The following is a 19,417-nucleotide window of genomic DNA, read 5'->3' on the forward strand; positions in this document are numbered from 1 at the left end:
TTAGTGTTACAAAGAGATAGTAAATTTGCAAAACAAAGAGAGAGTGATACCTTAATACAAAGAGCCCTTAGTAGCTTCTCCTCCAACCTCCTCCTCCCACCAGGGAGAGCTGGCAGCTGTGCTGTTCTAACAACACTATTCATAATGCATTTTTAATAATATTTCTAACAGTAAGGCCAGGATCGGGATCATGGAGCTGTGACAGCATGGGGCAGGGTCTGGGGCCCAGGGCAGAGCAGTGATTTTCAGTCTGTTCCCTGCGTACATGGCAGTGAATCGTAGCTTTTTCGCCACCCCACACTGGCACTGTCCTATGATCCCAATCCCAGCTCTGGCCCCAGCCCTGCCTGCCCATCTCACCCGCAGATGCTGCTCGCCACCCAGTCAAGGTCACATCATATCCGCTCAGCCGAATGAACCCTGCCTGTGTGGGTCCTGGGCTAGTTTCCATGGATATCCCACTCACCTGCTTTATCCAGCATCCCTGGTGATGGGTGCAGGGCAGATAGGCCACGGTGCTCTGGCAGTGGGGCTGGCAGCAATGCTGGAAATTGGCAGCTGCAGCTGGAAGGAGCTGCTGCTGTGGGGGCTGCCAGGAAGTGAATCTGACTGCCTTGCCACCTGAACCCTGCTGCATGCCTGGCACCAGCAGGATTGGCCACACATGCCACAGCCTTGGCTGTCCTGCAGCTGGGCTGAGCAAAGCCAAAGGACCCACTGTAGGCCTCATAAAATCTCTTGGTGGGCTGGATCCTGCCCATGAGCTGTAGTTGGCTCACCCCTGTTCTAGCTGCTGCCTCTGCTTTAAATACTGTGTTGATTAGGTCTGTTCTGAACAGACTATGATTACATGTTACTTAAAATGGTTGCAGCAAGCAAAGCTGTCTGTGCTGTGGCTCACAAGGGTGCTAACAGTGACTGAACTGGGAACATTTTGAATAGTATATTAAAGACAAGGTTATTTATTTATATGGGTGCTAATTTTGCTTTCTAAAGGAAAGAAGTAGGTAGCTCTGCTAATCAGAGAAAGGGAGGAAAAAAATCAAGTTTAACCATCAGATAACAAGTGAGAATAAACAGAAAACTGTAAAGATTCACTATAATCTAGTGCCTACAAAACAGTATTTATTCAGTCAAATAAAAACTCACAGAAAGCAAAAGAGAACATACTCAGAAATTCTAATTCTAGGTCCCCGTACTTCAGAAAAGAACCAAATAGAATGCTGCATCAAGCATCTCCCTATATTCATATTTGTCAACTGCTTCTATTCTGTTAAAACTTTGTAGAGAAGAACTAGGGGTGCGCCGACAGAGATTTTAGGGGCCGATACTGATGGCCAATTTTTAACAAGCCATATCAGCCAATACTGATCTGATTACCAATATGCTGGTAAGTCTGATGTGGGGGAAGGGCCGAGGGGAGAGGGAAGGGGTGGGGAAGGGAGCAGATCGAGGCCCCAGTGGGGAAGGAGGGAGTTGGGCTGTGGTTGGGGCAGGGGCAAGCACTGCACACCCAGGGCAGTGTGCAGGATGGAGCTGTGAACAGCTCGTTCGGAGGGCACAGGGAGGGGGGTGGCCCCCACCGCTGCATACACTCCAGGAGGGCATGGGGGCATGTGCCCCTGGATCCGTGCATAGGGCAAGGTTGGGCAGCTGCTGTAGGCTGGGGCCAGGGCTGTGCTGGGCTCTAACCAGCGGGGGACTGGGCTGGGCTGCACTTGGGTGGTCGGCAGCAGTACTGGGAAGGGCGCTATGGAGGGAGCTCCAACCCCCCTAACATTCGCTATGGCACCTCCAACCTCCCCTCTCAGCATTGTGTTGCCTGCCCCAAGTACAGCCCAGCCCAACCCTCTGCCGGGAAAACCCTGGCACTGCCCCCAGCCTCAATCCGCAGCAGCAGCCTGCCCTTGCCTCACGCATAGATCTGGGGACACATGCCCCCCATGCCCCCCGAGGGTGCATGCAGTGGCAGGAACTGCCACCCCCCTTCCTGGACAAGTCACTCACAGCTCTGTCCTATGCCCTGCCCTGGCTGTGCAGCACCTGCCCCAGCCTCAGCTCCCTTATCACTGGGGCCTCTATCTGCCCTCCCCCTCCACCACATCCCTTCCCCCACAACAGACTTATTAACTGCTCTTCACACTGCTAGGCTGTGCTCCTGGCCACTTGGATGCTGCGCTGCAGCTGCAGGCATGCACGGGGCATTTATCGGCCACATTAGCCAAAACCCCCAATGGCCGATACTGTCAGTTTTCCTTATATTGCTGCCAGTCTGATATGGGACCAATATATCAGTGCACCTTTACTGAGAACTAATCATAGAATCAAAGAAAATTAGGGTTGGAGGTCATCTAGTCCAAGCCACTGCTCAGAGCAAGACCATCCCCAACTAGATCATCCCAGCCAAAGCTTGGTATAGCCCGGTCTTAAAAATCTCCAAGGAAGGAGCTTCTACCACCTCTCTGGGTAACCTGTTCCAGTGTTTTACTACCCTCCTGGTGAGAAAATTCTTCTTAATATCTAACCTAAACTTCCCTTGCAACAACTTGAGACTATTGTTCCTTGTTATGTCATCTGCCACCATTGAGAACAGCCTTCAGGTAGTTGAAGGCTGCTATTAAATCCCCTCAGTTTTCTCTTTAGACCAGATAAGCCCAGTTCCCTCAGTCTTACCTCATAAATCGTGTCCCCCAGTCCTCTTGCCATTTCTGTTGCCCTCTGCTGGACTTTTTCCAATTTGTCCACATCCTTTCTGTACTGGGGGACCCAAAACTGAACACAAAACTCCAGATGTGGCCTCACCTGTGCTGAATAGAGAGGAATAACACTTCCCTTGACCTGCTTATAACACACCTACCAATGCAGCCCAGTATGCTATTAGCCTTCTTGGCAACAAAGGCACACTGCCAGCTCATCTTTAGCTTCCACTGTAACCCCCAGGTCCTTTTCTGCAGAGCTGCTGCCCAGCCAATCAGCCCCCCAGCCTGTACGGGTGCATGGGTTTGTTCTGTCCTACGGTCAGGACTTCGTACTTGTCCTTGTTGAACCTCATGAGATTTCTTTTGGCCCAATCCGACAAGTTGTCTAGGTCACTTTGAATCCTAGTCCTGCTCTCCAGGGTATTTACTACTCCCCCCCAGCTTGGTGTCATCTGCAAACTTGCTGAGGGTGCACTCTATGCCATTTTCCAGGTCATTGATGAAGATATTGAATAAAACCAGCCCCCGAACTGACCCCTGGGGCACTCCACTTAGTACTGGCTGCCAGCTAGACATCAAGCCATTGATGACTACACTCTGAGCCTGATGCTCCATCCAATTTTCCATCCACCGTACAGTCCATTCATTCAGCCCATACTACCGTAGCTTACCTGTGAGAATGTTGTGGGAGACTGTATGAAAAGCCCTGCGAAAATCAAGGTACACCACATCCACTAGTCTCCCTGCCTCCACTGAGCCAGTCACCATATCACTCCTCTGCTTTGTAAGAGGAGGGTTTTTTGCCCCCTTGCTGGTTTGGGGTGGGGAGCAGGGGAGACTATCATGTGAGTAAACCTGGTGTTTGTGTATATATACAGACATATATAGCTATATAGATCTACAGTTAAGTGTATATCTAGTGATATATATGTATTCATAAAGTCCTGTGTATATACACGTGTATACGTAGGGTTATGTGTGAATACACATATAGAACTTCCATTTTACAGAGCGAGAGCCCGGGCGCACAATGCCACAGCACAGCCTCAGCCCCCGAGAACCCCCTGGCAGTCTCCTCCCTCGAGGCCGGCCATTGGCTGCTGGCAGCGAGGGGCGGGGCTGTGCCAGCTCACCGGGGAAGGAGCTGTAACCCCATCAGTGCCGGGAACAGCGGCTCTGCCGAAAGACTTGGCTGTTGCGGCACTGTGACCCCCTCCCCCCACACGGCTGCTGCTGCCTGATGTGACGTGCTTCTACGCGCGTGTCCTGTCAAGCAGAAACGAACCAGGAGGTCTGGGCCCCGGGCGGGGGTCGAGCGTAGGCTAGGACGCTGCTTCCCCCTTGTCCCTCAGCCTGGAGAGCCGAGGGGACAGAGCTGCCACAAGCATGTCCCTTGCCGCTTGCCGTAGCGAGCTGCTCCACGCTGGCCGCGCAGGCGCACTCGTGGCGCCGCTCACTTGCTCGGGGAGGAGGGGGCGCAGGAAGCGGCGGCCGCGGAGGGTCGGGGGAGGAGCCCGCGCGCCGGCAGCGCCTCACGGCCACCCCTTCCCCCCGCCCGCCCGTAGCGGGGCAGCGCCAGCGGCCGGGGCCGGCGCGGCGCGGCGGTGGGGATCGCCTCCGAGCCCCCGTCCCGCCGCCATGTTCAAGAAGCTGAAGCAGAAGATCAGTGAGGAGCAGACGTCGCCGCGGAGCCCCGGGGGCCGCCCGGCCCCGGCCCAGCCCCAGGTACCGGCCCGAGCTGAGGGCGGGGGCTGTAGCGGAGCAGGACCTGGCTGCGGGACGGTGGCGCCCCGGCCAGCGTCACCTTCCCGGCCGGGGCCGGGGCCGCTTCTGCGTGTGAAGGCTCGACCTGCGGTTCCCCGGGCGGGCCCGGCCCCTTCCCCGCCTTCTTCCTCGTTAGAAATACAAATGCATTTATAACCCATCTATATCTGTAGCTGTCTCTATACGTGCGTCTGTTTTGGTCACTGAACCTAAGCAGTTTTTACCACTTAAATGATCCCTCAATTTTTTTTTTCTTTTGCAGCTTATGCTTACGTTTGTAAGCATCAAAATTCAGGATCTTTTGGATATTTTTCACCTCTTTGTTTCTTTTTCCCTTTACTTTGCACTTCGGCTTTTGCAGTTTTGCATCCCAGGCGTAACTCCTTAAAGCAGAGGCAGAGCCGGTTGCAGTGCGGCTGCAGTTGTTAATTCAGTTGTTAGTTGTTGGGACTGGCTGACTGATGGAGACATATGAAGAGTGAAATAATGAGGTGGGGGAATCTTCAGAGCGAGCACCTTGTTCTAAATTTTTTGTTAAGCATGCATGCTGGTGTTTAGTTAGTAAATATTTTTTTAAGTTGCTGGTATGCTCTATTGAGCATTTTAAAAGCAGACTGTCTTTAAATTTTTACTTGTACTGGCATGAATGAATTTTAACATTAAAGTGTAGCAACTAGGGTGACTTGATAACTCATCATTTCCATCAGCGGTAAAGCTGAGGCACTATCTTGCATGTTTGCAGTAAACTCTCATTATGATGTTGAGACATTTAGCTACAGGCCTTCAACTTAGTGTTAATGACATGTTGCAGCTCCCTACTGTACATCCCACTGGTAATTTTACCCTGTTTAGTTCAGGACAGTTGGTAGGTATGTTGAGGGGATCAGTACTTATTGTGAATCGGCCATGTGGGTAAATTTGTGTGAGTACTGTGCTTTGGTGGGGAGAAGAGATAGCTTGGCTGTTAAAATTGTCTGCTAAAATTGCCATTGATAAAACTTGTGAAGCACAGAGAAACCATTTAAACTAAGTAATACTATAATCTGTGTCACTATGTAAAGTCTGTCAACAGAGAGGTAATAGACTGAATTAATTCAAGAATTTGTGAATTAAATAAACCCCCACAATGAAAACAGGTTTTTGTTTAGGTTTAACTTTTGGGCCACCTGCTTTGTTCATGTACTAACATCAAGTTGTGACTTTAATATCAGAGTGAAGTTTGATGCCCAAACAGAAGAGAGATTGACTGATTTCCTGTCTCTTAAATTTCACTCATATTGGACAAGAAAAACAAGCGATACTTCCAAGATAGGGTGATAAATGCTGTTTTCTTTCATGGTCTTTTCAGTTTAAACAAAATAGATTCATGCAGTATCTTAGGTACTCTGTTTCATATGTTCAGAGAGAAATCGTTAGGCATATTAGGCTGATGAAGTGATCTTTGGCCTATGGAAGCTTGTGCTGTATGTGCATATCTACTTTAATTAGCAAAAAAGGTACAAATCTACCCTGCTTTCATAATGTGTTGTCAATCAAGTTTCTGTTCAAGCTACTTAAAACAAATCTGAAACTTGTATCCCTTGCTTTATTAGACTTTCTCTCCCTCCATAGTTTCCCTGAATGTTATTCTTTTCTTCCTAGAACCTGTCCTGGCACAACTTTTCTTTGGGCTGTTTTCACTGTCTGTTCTTTTAGATCTGTTTGTCTGTATCCATTCTCTTATGTTTTCCCTCTCAACTTCAGTTTACTCTTGTGTGCCCCTCACTTTGCACACAAGGCTTGGTAATTGTACTAGATGCTAGGAGGCAGAGACCAAAACCTGCTTGCCTAAGTATGATAGATGGAGCAGTGCCCGTTACAGGTAAGAGCCCACTGCAGTCCCTGGGACTTGCTCCAGTGCTTCGTGTTCTGTATGAACTGCTACGAAGCAAGTGCCACGTTTCTGAATTTAGAGACCTTAGCTCTTCCAAAATTTCTGTTATCCAGAGTTCAGTGACTCCTGTCCTCTGATCTACCTATCCACAGTCTCTGAATCCTGCTATCCAGTGTTTTCCTCTGCTGCCACTCCTAGCATCCTTAAATAGAAGTAAAGTGAAACTGAATGTTATTCAGAATGAATCAAGAAAACTGACCAGTCTCTGGTTAGTCTTGTTTAGCTGAAACTTTGAAAGCCATTGGAAACCGAAGGAACCCACGATCGTTTTGTGGAGAGAGTAGGAAAATGGACTGTGCCCGTACACTTAAGTTTGAAAGTTTTTCTTTTTGTTTTAATTGTAAGTCTAGAAATTGTTTTTAAGTTCACCTCAGCTTAGGGGAAAAATAACTTTTCAATAGGTGAATAGATTTTTTGTGCTGTATAAAAAAAAAAAAAAAAAATTAAAAATGGAGGTGTTCATACATGTGCTCGGGGCGGGGGGTGGCTTTAATTAGAGTGGCTCCAAGAGCATCTTGTGTATCAACATCCCTGTGCTTAAAAATGATGGCAGGGGTGCTTTAACCAGAGCTCACTGAATGCTCAGGGATGCTGATACGTGAGATGCTGGGTAATTATCATGTTCCAGCAGACATAGTTAGTCAAGTCTGCTCTGATGCGCTGTGTTTACAGCACATTGGAGCAGACTTACTGCTCATGTATAGGTGCCCAAATCTAACATCTTTGATTTCAGTTTCTCTGCAGTATATTCTACCTTCATGGTGAATGGTAATTTGGTACTAAGTGAAGTGTTTGACTTTCTAAGTCTTAACCTGAGAAAGGAACATCCTGTCTATTTGGTCAGATGTTATAATTCCAATATCATTCTGAGTTACGCACTGAGTTCTGTATATTTCAGGTATCCACCCTGTCTAGGTAAGTTTTTCCTAGCTGATGCTAGGTATTGCTTTCTTTCTGCTCATGTTAAAGGTATATGTATTCACTGTAAGGTGGATACGTAACTGGCTGAATCATTTTCCTGACTTGAGTAATCAATGGCTCTGTGCAGTTGAGATGAGGTATTGAGTAGGGTTCCCCAGGGGTCTGTCCTGGATCTGGTACTGTTTAACATTTTCATTAATGATTTGATTGATGGGACTGAATACAAGTTTAGCAAATTTGCAGATGATACCAAGTTGGATGTAGTTGCAGACATTCTGGTGGGAAGGGCTAGGATTCCAAATGACCTGGGTAGACTGGATAAATGGCGTGCAGTCAATCAGATGAAATGCATAAAAGGATGAGTGCAAAAGTCTGCATTTAAGACAGGGTAATTGCATGCACAAGGACAAACTGGGGAATGACAGGCTGGTCTGCAGTACTGCAGAACAGGATCTGGGAGTTGCAAGAGATCGTAAGCTGAATATGAGCCAACATCTTGTTGCCAGAAAAAAATACAATCCAGTATGCTGCTGGCTTAATAGGAGAGTTGCTTGCAAATCAAGGGAAATGATCCTTCCACTCTTTATCATTGGCGAAGCCTCGCCTTGAGTGCAGGCAGTCCTCGGACTTACTACACAATTGGTTCCTGAAAATGGCATCTTAAGTCGAAACGTTGTAATTTGGAACTGATTTTCCTATAGGAAACAATGTTATAAATGGGGGATTCATTCCTGAACCAAGGCTCTATACCATATTTTTCACCAAAAATACCCCAGAATTTTGTACTTGATCAATTATAGATGAGTAATATAGTTACATTAATGTATTTATATTGTAAATAGTAATCATGCTGATTTGGAAGGATTTGTTGGAGGTGACTTTGCTGGACTTTTTGGAGGGCTCTTGGTTGTACTTTTTGAAGGGCTCTTGGCTGGAGTTTTCTCAGGAGTCTTGTCGATTTCTTAAAGAAAGTGTCAAAGGAAGTTTGGACAAATGTTCTCCAGGGAGATGGGCAATGCAATGAACTTGTTCACTGGCATGACATGGTGTTGGATCAAGCGTTGTAAAGTTGAAACTGACATCAGAAAATTGAAACACGGTGTCAATTTAGAAACCTTGTAAGTGTGAAACATTATAACTTGAAATGTTGTAAGTCAAGGGCTGCCTGTACTGTGTATAGTTTTGTGCTTATGCTTCAAGAAAGATGAGGACAGTTTGGAAAGAGTGGGCAGTGATCAAAATTATTAGAGGCCCAGGAGGCATGATGTATGAAGAAAATCTAAAAGAAGTAGGGTAAGTTAGTCTGAAGAAGAGAGGACTGAAGGGAGATATGAGAATAGTCTTCAAATGAGGGGTGATTATAGAGCAGATGGTGATAACATTTTCTCTGTGGCTGGATGGGACCGGAGTAGGAGCAATGGCCTCAGAACTGTTGCAGAGGAAATTGAGGTTGGAGATTAGATGACTATGAGGATGGTTAGGCATTGGAACAGGCTCCCTAGGTAGGGTGAAATATCTGCATCTCTGGACATTTTCAAAAGCAGTTGGGGATAATTCTGACCTGAGCCAAGGGGCTGTATTAGATAACTTCATGAAGTCAATACCAGCCGTACTTCCCTTTGATTTTGTGAACGCTGACAGATTTTAGAATATGCATGTGAGAGATCTTCTGGCTTCTTAAAAGTCTTCAGTAGGAATATAACTTCTTAACAGGCACATCATCTCTTATCCACATTCTAGAACACCTAACTCTCAGTGTCTTATTCTTCTGATCTAAGCATTTGGGAAGCATATGGAGAAACTAAGACCATGAGGATGATGTTTATCTAGAATTCAGACAGTATTTGTACAACTGTTGTTATATATTGCCAACAGTATTAAGAGAATGCACACAAGAGATTTTGATCTTAAGTTTTATCTGTAGTAACAAGCTGCTGCTTTTTAATTTTTTTCTTTGTTCACATTGCTTTTTGGCCATGATTAATGACTCTAGTACGTTTTATGTGGGTTGTGTTAGTTGTTTCAGCCTAACATTCAGTAAACATTGTGGAATTTCCTTTTAATAGATGTTCAGTGCCAAGAGGATCAACAAGTTTGCTTTGACATTGTAAAAGCACATCATGGTACTGGAGGATTAGTTGTGGCTACTTGCTGACTTGTGCTTTTTTCTGTGCAGGCCCCCTCCAAATCTTCACCAACAGAAGACAGGAGCAGAACATCTTCATTTACAGAGCAGCATGATGAAGGCACTTTAACACCAGACAGAGAGGTTAGTTTGGATCCCTGCTTTTCTTGTCCTACAGTTTTGATATGTAAATATCAAAATACAGTAATATATTTTCCCCTCAGAACTTACGGTCTGTTTTCTCAACCCTTTTTTGCACATATATGGTTTGAATAGTCTAATACTTAGATTCAATCTTAGCATTTTTAATGTTGGCAAAGCAGGACTTCCAGCTTTTTGGAACTTAGAAATATTTTGTTTAACTTCAGTGATTTTAACCTTAACCATAAGCAGGTGAGGTTTTGTAACAGCAGCCATATTAGTTGTAATTGATTTCAGGAAGTGAACTCAAGCTATTAAGAGGATACAAAATTCTAAATACTTAAGTATGGTGAATGAACCTGCCTTAACTGATTAGGCTGAATTGGAGAAATAGGTTTGCAGATCAGCAGTGCTTGATTTCACCAAAACTGCTGAAAAGAAAACTGATCTATAGTGGCATATTTCTGAAGCAGGATGAAGAATATAGCATCATACTTCAGAAGAAAAAACATAGCCTTCTAAGTTCTTGGTTGGAGAAATCTGGTTAATTGATTTAGTCACATAAGAGGCCTATCAGTTTGTCCTGAAGTGAGCCAGCACTGTCAAAGGATCTTAGTTTGGTGGGGCTGCTGCGTTCTTAATTTTTTCAATAGGTCGTCGGGATAATAGTTGCATAGCCACGCTCAGATGCTGACGTGCATGCTCTTGATGATTTTTGTCTGACTCTAGTTCCCTCGTTGGAGTAGGGAACTGGAAGAAACTACTGCAAGTTTCCTCATTTTGCTTTCTAATGAATGCTTTTATCTTGTTGCATTTAGACAGAAATCCCCCATCTGCATTTCTCTTAATGCAAAGTATTTAGCTTGTACATATTACCATATGAGATTTTCTTTGCTTCATGAAAGAAGAGTTAGCTTGTTGCTGAAATCCATATTGCCGATGAGAAGTATAAAAATAGAGATTCCATTGACTGACTTTTGAATGAAAGTTATTACTTTAACAACTTTAAATGATTTAGTATAGGTTTTTGAGAGTTTTTTCCTAGCAGAAGAAGTCTGGCAGCTATGACTCAGCAAAGATTGGAGGTGTCAGGCTTGGTGTTTATTGTATGACCAGTTCATTGTATTTATCTGGTGCTGCCTGTCCAAAGGCCAACATGCTTTCCACTGAATGTTGGAAACCTTTTCTTCCCGGAATGTTTCTCGTTTTAGTCCTGGCACAAATTTTGCAAAAGACTTAAGTTACTTTCACTAGAACCATCAAACACTTATCACTGACAGATTTACTGAAGTAGATATGTTAAGGATAATTTCTTAACTGCATCACAGAGGCTATCAAAACTTAAAACTAAAAGTGCCTAGTGGCAGCTTGTGACCAATAATATTCCTATATCTGATGTTATTTTCCTTGTCTTCTCCTGTAGCAGTGCTTCATCACTTATGCTCTCTCCAATTGTCCTTGAATAATGGAAGGAGAAAAGTTGAATGCAGTCGAATAGCTTTCCAAAGAAATAACACCTTTCTGGCTTTATTGAAATTAAATATTTTAAATCCAAAAAAACTCAACAAAATGATGCTCAGCAAGCTATTCAAATGAACACTGGCTTCTGTTCTTGAAGATCTCAGACTTGAGACACTATTTATTACTCCTTAGGTCTCCTCACCTTTTTTTTTCCTGCTTAAAACTTTCTCACTGTCTTTCCTTTCCAGCATTCCACCTATGCTTTTTAGTTGACTGTTTGCTTGTCTGTTTTATCTGCTTCTGATTTCGTGTTTTCTCTTGTGTTGTCCCTTATATTTAGAACCGCCTCCAGCTAGCATTCACCAGTCCTCCTTACTTTACTTAAAAAGTTCTCAAGTTCTCACGGTTCATTTTTTCCTTTAAACATGCTAGCATACAGAGACCTATATTCCACAATGGATCTGATCTATTCAGTGTCCTGTGTTACAGACCTGTACCTTTTATTGGAGCTAATGCTCAGATATCTTAACTTTGTATCTTGATCCCATCTCCTAACAAGAATGAAAGAGCCACTCCTCCACCACAGTTGAGATTATTTAAAGAAGTATGCACTTGCTGTCTGTCTGATTAGGTGCGTGATTAGATTTCAGTGCTACATTCACCGTTCTTCATTGTCATAGATTTGATATTGTGGTGCTTCCTTCAATCTGTGTTACTTTTGATCTGACTTTCTTCTGTTTGCCTATTAAGATGGACAATTAGCAGAGAAGAATCAAAGGCCAACACCACAGGATGTGCCAACTTGCTTTAGAAAAGCATTATCCGTGCTCTAAATACAGTGGTTAACACTGGAAAAGGTAGAGAATCACGCTATCAGACAAACTGTGCTTTATTATCATGTTAATGAAGGTAGGAGTGGAGAGAAGGGAAAATGAGACAGACTGCAGACAAAAAGAACCATAAAGGGACTTAGGTTTACAATGGTCTGTGGCTTAAAAATATTCACAGCAATTCTGTTGAGAAACATACTCTGTTATTAAAAATGCAGAAAAAAGTACAGCTGCACAGGGATACAGAACCTCCCAGATTTGTTAAGAATTATTGTGTTTAACTGTAAATGAAAAATGTAACAGAAATAAGAAAGAAACATCAGTGAAATTCTTGATCAAAGCATTAAAATTACTATCTCAAAATATTCTTTGTAAATAACGATATTAGTGATTAACAGCAAAGCGAGCTTTTTAAATTAGTTTTGATTTCAAGGCTTAATTGGACCATATTTCACGAGAGGCATTTTAATTGCAGGAGTTATCAATCTTGATCACACTGCTTAACAAACAAGCAATTTTACAGTACATATTTTCAAATATGAACCTCACTTGCCATGTTTTTCATTATCTTTTTAGTCAGTGTTTTTGTTTAGTCAAATTGGGTTTTATTTTCACAGAGGAATTGTAACTGGAAATGATACGGTAGCTAAGTAAAATCAGTCAGTATCATTTTGCAGGGTGGGACTCATTTTAAGGTATGGTGGGCATGTCTACACTTTTATTAATGTGCTTTAGGTAATGTGCTTTAAATTTAGTACTGCCGGGCATTTTTAGATGCATGTATGACGCAGTGCCAGCCACTTTTTGAAAGCACCTGGCACTGTGTTGCTTGCAATTATTTATAAATAATGAAATGCACATCAGCTGAGAGAATAGTGACGACATGCTTTTGAATTAAAACACACTGAAGGTGTGTTAGTTCAAAAGCGCACCACCACCATTTTACATCACCATGTATGCGCGCTGACATACATTTTGCCATTTATACAAATGGAAGCGATGCAGTGCTGGGCATGTCAGTTTGCATGCGGAGCAAACTTGATTAATTGAGTCTGCTCTGATGTGTTGGATCTCTAATGTCACAGTACGAAAAGGTATGTGTACAAATTCCCTCCATTTTCAGGTACTAGAAAAAGACACATTAGTCTGTTTTAATGCACATTAGCTAAAGAGCATGATTTTCTGTGACACTTTAATGCTCATTAAAATAAGCTAATGTGTATTAAAGTGCACATGTAGATGTGTAAAATTGTCTTCACAATAGCAGATTCTAAACGTATTACTAATACTTTACATATTAAAGTTTGGACCATTCCAAATATACTTTTTACTATCCTTGCTGTCCTTCTCTTTTTCTTTCAGTTTAAAGAATGAAAATCAGTTAAGTTTATATCTAGTCAGTTCTATTTTCAGGTTTTTAGTGCAGTAATGTAGTTGCAAGTACCACAGACAGAGCTTTTGTTTAAAAACATACAAACACACACACTTATATTTATATATGGATATTCCTGGAAATATTTCTGCTGTTCACAGATTTTTGTCACAATTACTGTAAGAGGATCTGAAGGTTGGGGCCAAACTTGCTTTTTCTATCCTTTTATTTACAGTTAATTTACAGTCAGTTATGGAGCAGATCATGATGCTTCCTTTTCCTCTGAGAATAGTGTGCTGTCTTTTTATTACCCCTGCTCTTTGGGAATTAAGATTGTGCCTAGATCTTAAATCCTCATCAAGACTAAATACTGTTGTTACACATCATGATTCTGAAGAGAGAAATTAAGCTGTTGTTAAAAGTTTAGATACTTTCTTTTAAATAGAAAAAACTATTTTGCTTGCTTAAACCTTGTTCTGCTTGCTTAAACCTTGTTCACCATCTGAAAGAGGATGGTTGATTTGGGATCAGCTTTACAAATAGTCGGAAGGTCTCAAACCATCAGGCAACTTTGGCCCTTCTCTATCTAGAATTCAGGTAATACATCAAATTCTTAATAGTAGACAGCAAAAAAAAATGGTTGCTCTTAAGGTTCCAACAAGATCTAGAGAGAGAAATCAAACCACCGTGCCTGTGCTTTTGAATTTTATTTTAGTGGTACATGATGCTTTTTGGCATATACAGTTTACTATAATAGCTCCTTATTTTTTTTTCTTAGTGATCTAATAAGAAAACAAGGCAAATGAAACTGGATTTCCTAAACTAAGAAAGAAGCTTCATTCTCAGTCTCTGTGCTACTGTAGCTAATTTAATTCCTTCATGCTCTGCTTCCTTCCAATAGGCATTGTTATGCATGGATGCAAGTTGTTCATATATAACTGCATGTTTCTCTTCTAATGGGCGTTATAAGCTGTATGTTGCAGCAGGAAAACAAACCAGAAAAAGTTGTTATTGATACCAACATTTCTCATATTTGAAATAGAATGCATATTGTGTGTATGTATAATTTCACATTTTATTTCAAATGGGAAATATTGGTATTATGAACAGGCTTTTACTGGTATAAAATATCCCACCATTTATTGTAGGAGAAACCCCTGCTCTTCAACCCATTTATTCTGAGTCCCAACTATGTACCGACTATGGTAAGAATCTAATAGAAATAAAAGTACATAACCATGTAATTAAAGTCTTTGCACAACATGATCAAATTATTGTTTGCCTTTTTAACCTTTTCAATTTGACATTCTCTAGCTTTTGAATGCTAACTGGAAGGGCAGCCCCCCCCCCAAAACCCATTATTATGTGGAATCAATTGACCTTCTTTGCAGATTGGAGCCTGTGGCAAGGCACTAGGTGTGCCTGCCACTTTAAGGCCCTGCAGCTGGCAGTTTCCAGGTGCCTAATGAGGGCAGCCATTTTAGGCTCAGGACTGCCCATATAAACAAAGCAGTTTGGCTGCTAGGGGAGGCAACAACATCTCCTGGCCTGAGGGCTGCTGAGTTTCACCTGAAGGTAAGGGAGGAGCTGTAGGGGATGGAAACTACACCCTGTCGGGAGTGCCTGGTGGGGCTCCCAATGGTGCGGGAGCCTCCAGGAAATGCGAGGTCAGTGATCACCCTGGTGAAAGGCAGGTTGGGGTGCCTTGACCTCTAGCCCTCACCTTCGCGGGGGGGGGGATTACAGTACACTGGAGGTAGTTGTGGGCGTGCAAGCTCTGAGGAGGAGAGTTGGGGGCCAGGTGTGGCCAAGGCTGCCTGAGTCCTGCGGGGGGTTCGAGACCCCGAGGAGGAGAGTTGGGGCCGGGCATGGCTACGGCCACCTGAGTCCACCTGTGGAGGGAAGCCCCGAGACCCCGAGTAAAGGGGGTGTTATGAGCAGTGTGGAGCCCCCAGTGTGAGGGGGGCAGCATGTGGAGCCCTGTGAAAGGAGAGGGGGCTCAGCCAGAGAGAGAGAGAGCTGAGTCCTGACCCCAGTAAGTCTTGCAATGTGGGGAGGCAGAGTTTGGGTCGAATATAACACCGGTAGTAGCACCGTGACCTACTGCCCAGGGGGAGAGTGAGAGTCCCCTGTGAGACCCTGAGGCCCCAGTCATGGTGTGAGGTAACGCCAGATCCCCATGTCCGTAAAGGAGGACCCAGAGAGGGGGACCGTGGGATAAGAGTATGGGTCATACATCAAGGCCTGCCAGAGCTTCCCCTGACTGGCCCAGGCGGGGGGCCAGGACCAGGAGGGTCAGAAGGGCTAGGGGGCCCACCAAGAGGGACGCTCAAGAGCCGGGGGCCTGGGGTCCCGACTGGCCTGGAGGTGGGCTGGGGCTAGGGTGAACTGAAGGTCCCATTGAGGGGACCACACCTGAAGGGGAACTGATGGCAGGGCGATATGTGGCCTGGTATGATGGTGGCAGAGCCCGCTTGAAGGGAGGAACTCAGTTGGGGGTCCTACAGCAGGATTCTGGCCCCCATCGTGGGGGGACTGGTGCGTATGAGAACATCATGATGTCATCTGGGAGGCTTGTGCTGTGGTGTAGGGGAGGAGTGGAGCTGCAGATAGTGCCTCCTAGCAGCGGGGCAGTAAATGGGGAGCCTCCCACCTAATTACATCTGTTTATTAATTAAGACCAAGGCATGGCAGGAAAGAAGGTGGGCGGTTAGCCCAAGAACAGGTGGGCGGGCCATGCGGTAGGACCCCTGTTACAGAGCCCAAAACCTTTAGCTCTGCAGCAAATGTTAGCTGTAGACCAGCTACTGGAGGGAAATGTCATAGATTAAGGTTTTGTCATTTTCCTATTTTTGTGCAATACGATGTGAACCTGATCAATGTTTGGGGCCCCATATTACCACCACAGTGGGAGTGTCTACACGTTCATTAATGCTCTGTAGTTACAGTGCATTAAATCTAGTAGTTGTTGAACCAAGTACTAATTAAATGCATAGTAGCACCGGCACGCTCTTTTTTCTTTTTTTCAAGAGATGCTTACTGCTCAGTAGCCTAATAACACTGCGCAGTAGCATATTAGTGTGGGTTTTGGCACATCACGGCACAGTGTTATCGGGCTACTGTGCAGTAAGCATCTCGTGTAGACCTCCGCAGCACAAATAATGATGTGACTCATAGTTTGCTGGTGGCTTATGCAATACTGTTGTTGTTTGCAAAGCAGCAAAAAGAATACTAGGAATCAGGACTCCTGGGTTTGGAGGGGGCTGTGGCCTAACAACAACTAGACAGCTTTCAGTTGAGTGTGTTTTATTCTGAAAGGTATTATGAGTGAATGGATGAGACTTCAGCTAGAGTCTAACTTCTGTCATGTTCTGTTTATGTTGCTGATATGAAGGCTCAGAGAATTTCTTAACTGCCGTGATAGCATACTTTTTGTGATTGTGAGCAGAGCATCCCTTGCTCGTTGCCCTGGCAATAGGGGATGTTTCAGTAATGGCAAGTCAGAGGTAGGGTGGAGCATAGGCAGAACACTACACTTGAGCAGTTCTGACTGTCCAGAAACCCAGAGAGAACAGGTGAGGTGGTAGAACAAAGTCCAGTGGATTGCAGTTGCCCAAGGAGCAATCTGGGATGTGCAAAGATGGCTTAAAAGTCCCATTGCATAGCACCCTTTGACAGCACTGTATTTGGTGTCTTTTTTGGTGTATTTTTGCTTCGTCAAAGTGGAAAAAAGTCACCTTTAAACTACGTTCTCTGTAACTAATCCTTCTGGCTCTTGTTAGCAGGGTAGAGAGGTATGCACAGAATTATTCAGAATAGAAGAGCAGAGACTGTAATTTCCTCGTTCTCAACACTTTTTTGTCCTTGACAAAGGAGCAGTACAGCTTGATTCTAGGGACCTACCTAATTCACAGGAGCTACTCCCTAGTTTCATAGGCAGAATGCAGGCCCAGGCAGCCATTTCACAGGCAGAGCACAGCGACTGCCCCCCCCCACACAGACACCCCCACCCACCCACCTTTGAATGCCTGAGAGTCTGTGGTGGTCCTGCCCATCACTGCTGATCGGCTGTGAGGCCTATCTGTCATGCAGGATGGTGCGGCCACATGCCAGGCAGCTCTTGCCAATTGGTGGTGAGGGGCAAGAGCCATCTTGCTGGCAGCCCCCCTTGCCACTGTTCTGGCAAGCTGCTGCAGTGCTTGTTAAAAAAATTTTCCTGCCCAGATTTCATGGAATGAGTGAAATTGCAAATTCAGTCATAGCTTTTGCTCTGTGTCTGGGAGTGTGCTTAGCACAAGTGGCCATTTGGGGTGTTGAGCTGGACTGCCACTTGCTTCTTGTAGAAGGAATGTTCAGAGATTTGCTAGGAAACCACTGACTAGCTCCAAGTCTGTAATTGGTGGTAGCCATTTGTATCTGAACGGATTTTTATTGAAATAGCTGAATTTTCTTTATGCTCTTGGAGAATTCCCTTTGCCAAATCTCAGGTTTTGGTGCTGGAAGTGCTAGGACTCCTTGACGAAATGGATACATTTCTTAACCTTAACGAAGTGTTCTGTTTCTTCAACCTTTTCTCAGAAATGGGTGAATCATTTGCTGACATTTACACAAAAAAAAAATCTTGAAATGGATCATTCCAGCCTCAGTGATGAATCTGGAAAAATGTATAAGTGATTGAAAACTGGCTCTTATCATGGAAAGACTTAGGCAACTGTAAATATGTGTTATTACTAGTTCTACTTTCAATATGGGCATGAACATTTTACTAGAAAATGATGTGCCAGAGGACTGAATCTAATATGCAGAGGAGGCTTAACTTTTTTATAGGCTGCCTACTAATAATATTTGTAGTAAACTGCCTGCTAATATCATCAGCTGTAATGGTGCAGTTTCTGGACCTTTCGTGCATAGCTTTTGTTTTGCCCCTGTTTATTAGATGTCTGAAAAGCCAAACTCCTGACTGACAGGGTAGAAGAATTTTTCTCTTACCTTGGATACAAAGACTCTAGCTCTCCTACAGGGGATGCCTGTGTGCAAGTTGTCCATCCTCCCTTTTTTTTTTTCCCCTTGGGTTTGTGTCTTTCCCCTTTGCTTAATTTTTTGTAGTAGTCTTGACAAGGGCCAAAGTGAAGCTAAGATTGAGTTTCACTGTTACCCTCAGGGTTTTGAATAATATCTGTAAAACTTAGTAGTCTTGTCAGTGTTACTCTACTGCAAGGGTTCTCAAACTTTGTGATACCGTGATCCTCTAAAATAATATATAAATTTACACGACACCCCTCCCCCCTGTGGTTAAAGCTGATTTCATTAGAATTAGTAGGAGATAAATAAAGCTCATTTACCTTTTGTATATTAAAGAAATATATTTGTCAAAAAACACTTTATAATGTTTATCAAATTCAAAACTTTCACTGAAATAAAACAAAACACTGTCAATAATTTTCAATGAGAAGGAGGAGCTTGCTTGGTAGTGCTTAGTTTTTCAAATCTGGGTTTTATTTTCAACACTGCCAGTCTCATTTCACAGTCCACATTTATTTTTGATCAGTATTTGCTCTTTGTAGCGACAACTGCTGAAGAAATTCATGTTCAGTCGCACACAGTCAATTGAACTGTTGACAGATGAATACTGAGCTTTGCTAACCCATACACGCTGAGATTAGAAAACAAGAGAGACACTTCCACTGTGGACGAGTCCAAGAATACGTGCGTGGCCACTGAGGGAGAGAAGCAGGCTGAATGTTTGTGTGTTGGGGAGGGAAGAGAAGCTTGTCACCCCTTTTTAAGTTGCTTGCGACCCCCATTTGAGAACCCCTGCTGTACTGGTTTATATAGAATATTAGCAGTGAAAGGGACCTGTGAGTTATTTATCTGCAGATTCGAACAACACTGTATTGGCTGATATTGACAAATTGCTTTTTAAGACCACATTGGTGAGACATGTTTACACCTATTATTTTATTAAATTTAACTTTAGATCCTACAGAAATGTATAGCTTGGTCCATTCCACTTATTAGGAAAACTTACTTTTTGGTAGGCAGTACATAAGATGTAGTCTTTGTGTGGATTTTGGGAATTAACTTTTCTATTTGTTTTAATCTCTGCCTTGGCCTTCACTAAAGTATTACTTATATGCCTTTCATTTAAGGCTTTTACTGTGAAACACAGGC

General features: G+C 43.8%; 1 protein-coding gene across 4 annotated transcripts in view; it reads left to right on the forward strand.

The window, feature by feature from the left end:
- The first annotated feature begins 4,280 nt into the window (after positions 1–4,280).
- Positions 4,281–19,417, forward strand: part of GOLGA4 (golgin A4) — a 99,057-nt gene continuing 83,920 nt past the window's right edge. For all 4 annotated transcript variants that reach the window (XM_019538198.1, XM_019538210.1, XM_019538205.1 and 1 more), the window contains exons 1-2: positions 4,281–4,424; positions 9,494–9,586. In XM_019538198.1, coding sequence (XP_019393743.1) covers positions 4,338–4,424; positions 9,494–9,586 — 180 coding nt within the window. In that variant the 5' untranslated portion in view covers positions 4,281–4,337. The remainder of the gene's footprint in view (positions 4,425–9,493; positions 9,587–19,417) is intronic.

This window comes from Crocodylus porosus, unplaced genomic scaffold (assembly GCF_001723895.1).
Source record: "Crocodylus porosus isolate Cpor-Errol unplaced genomic scaffold, CroPor_comp1, whole genome shotgun sequence".
Lineage (NCBI taxonomy): Eukaryota > Metazoa > Chordata > Crocodylia > Crocodylidae > Crocodylus > Crocodylus porosus.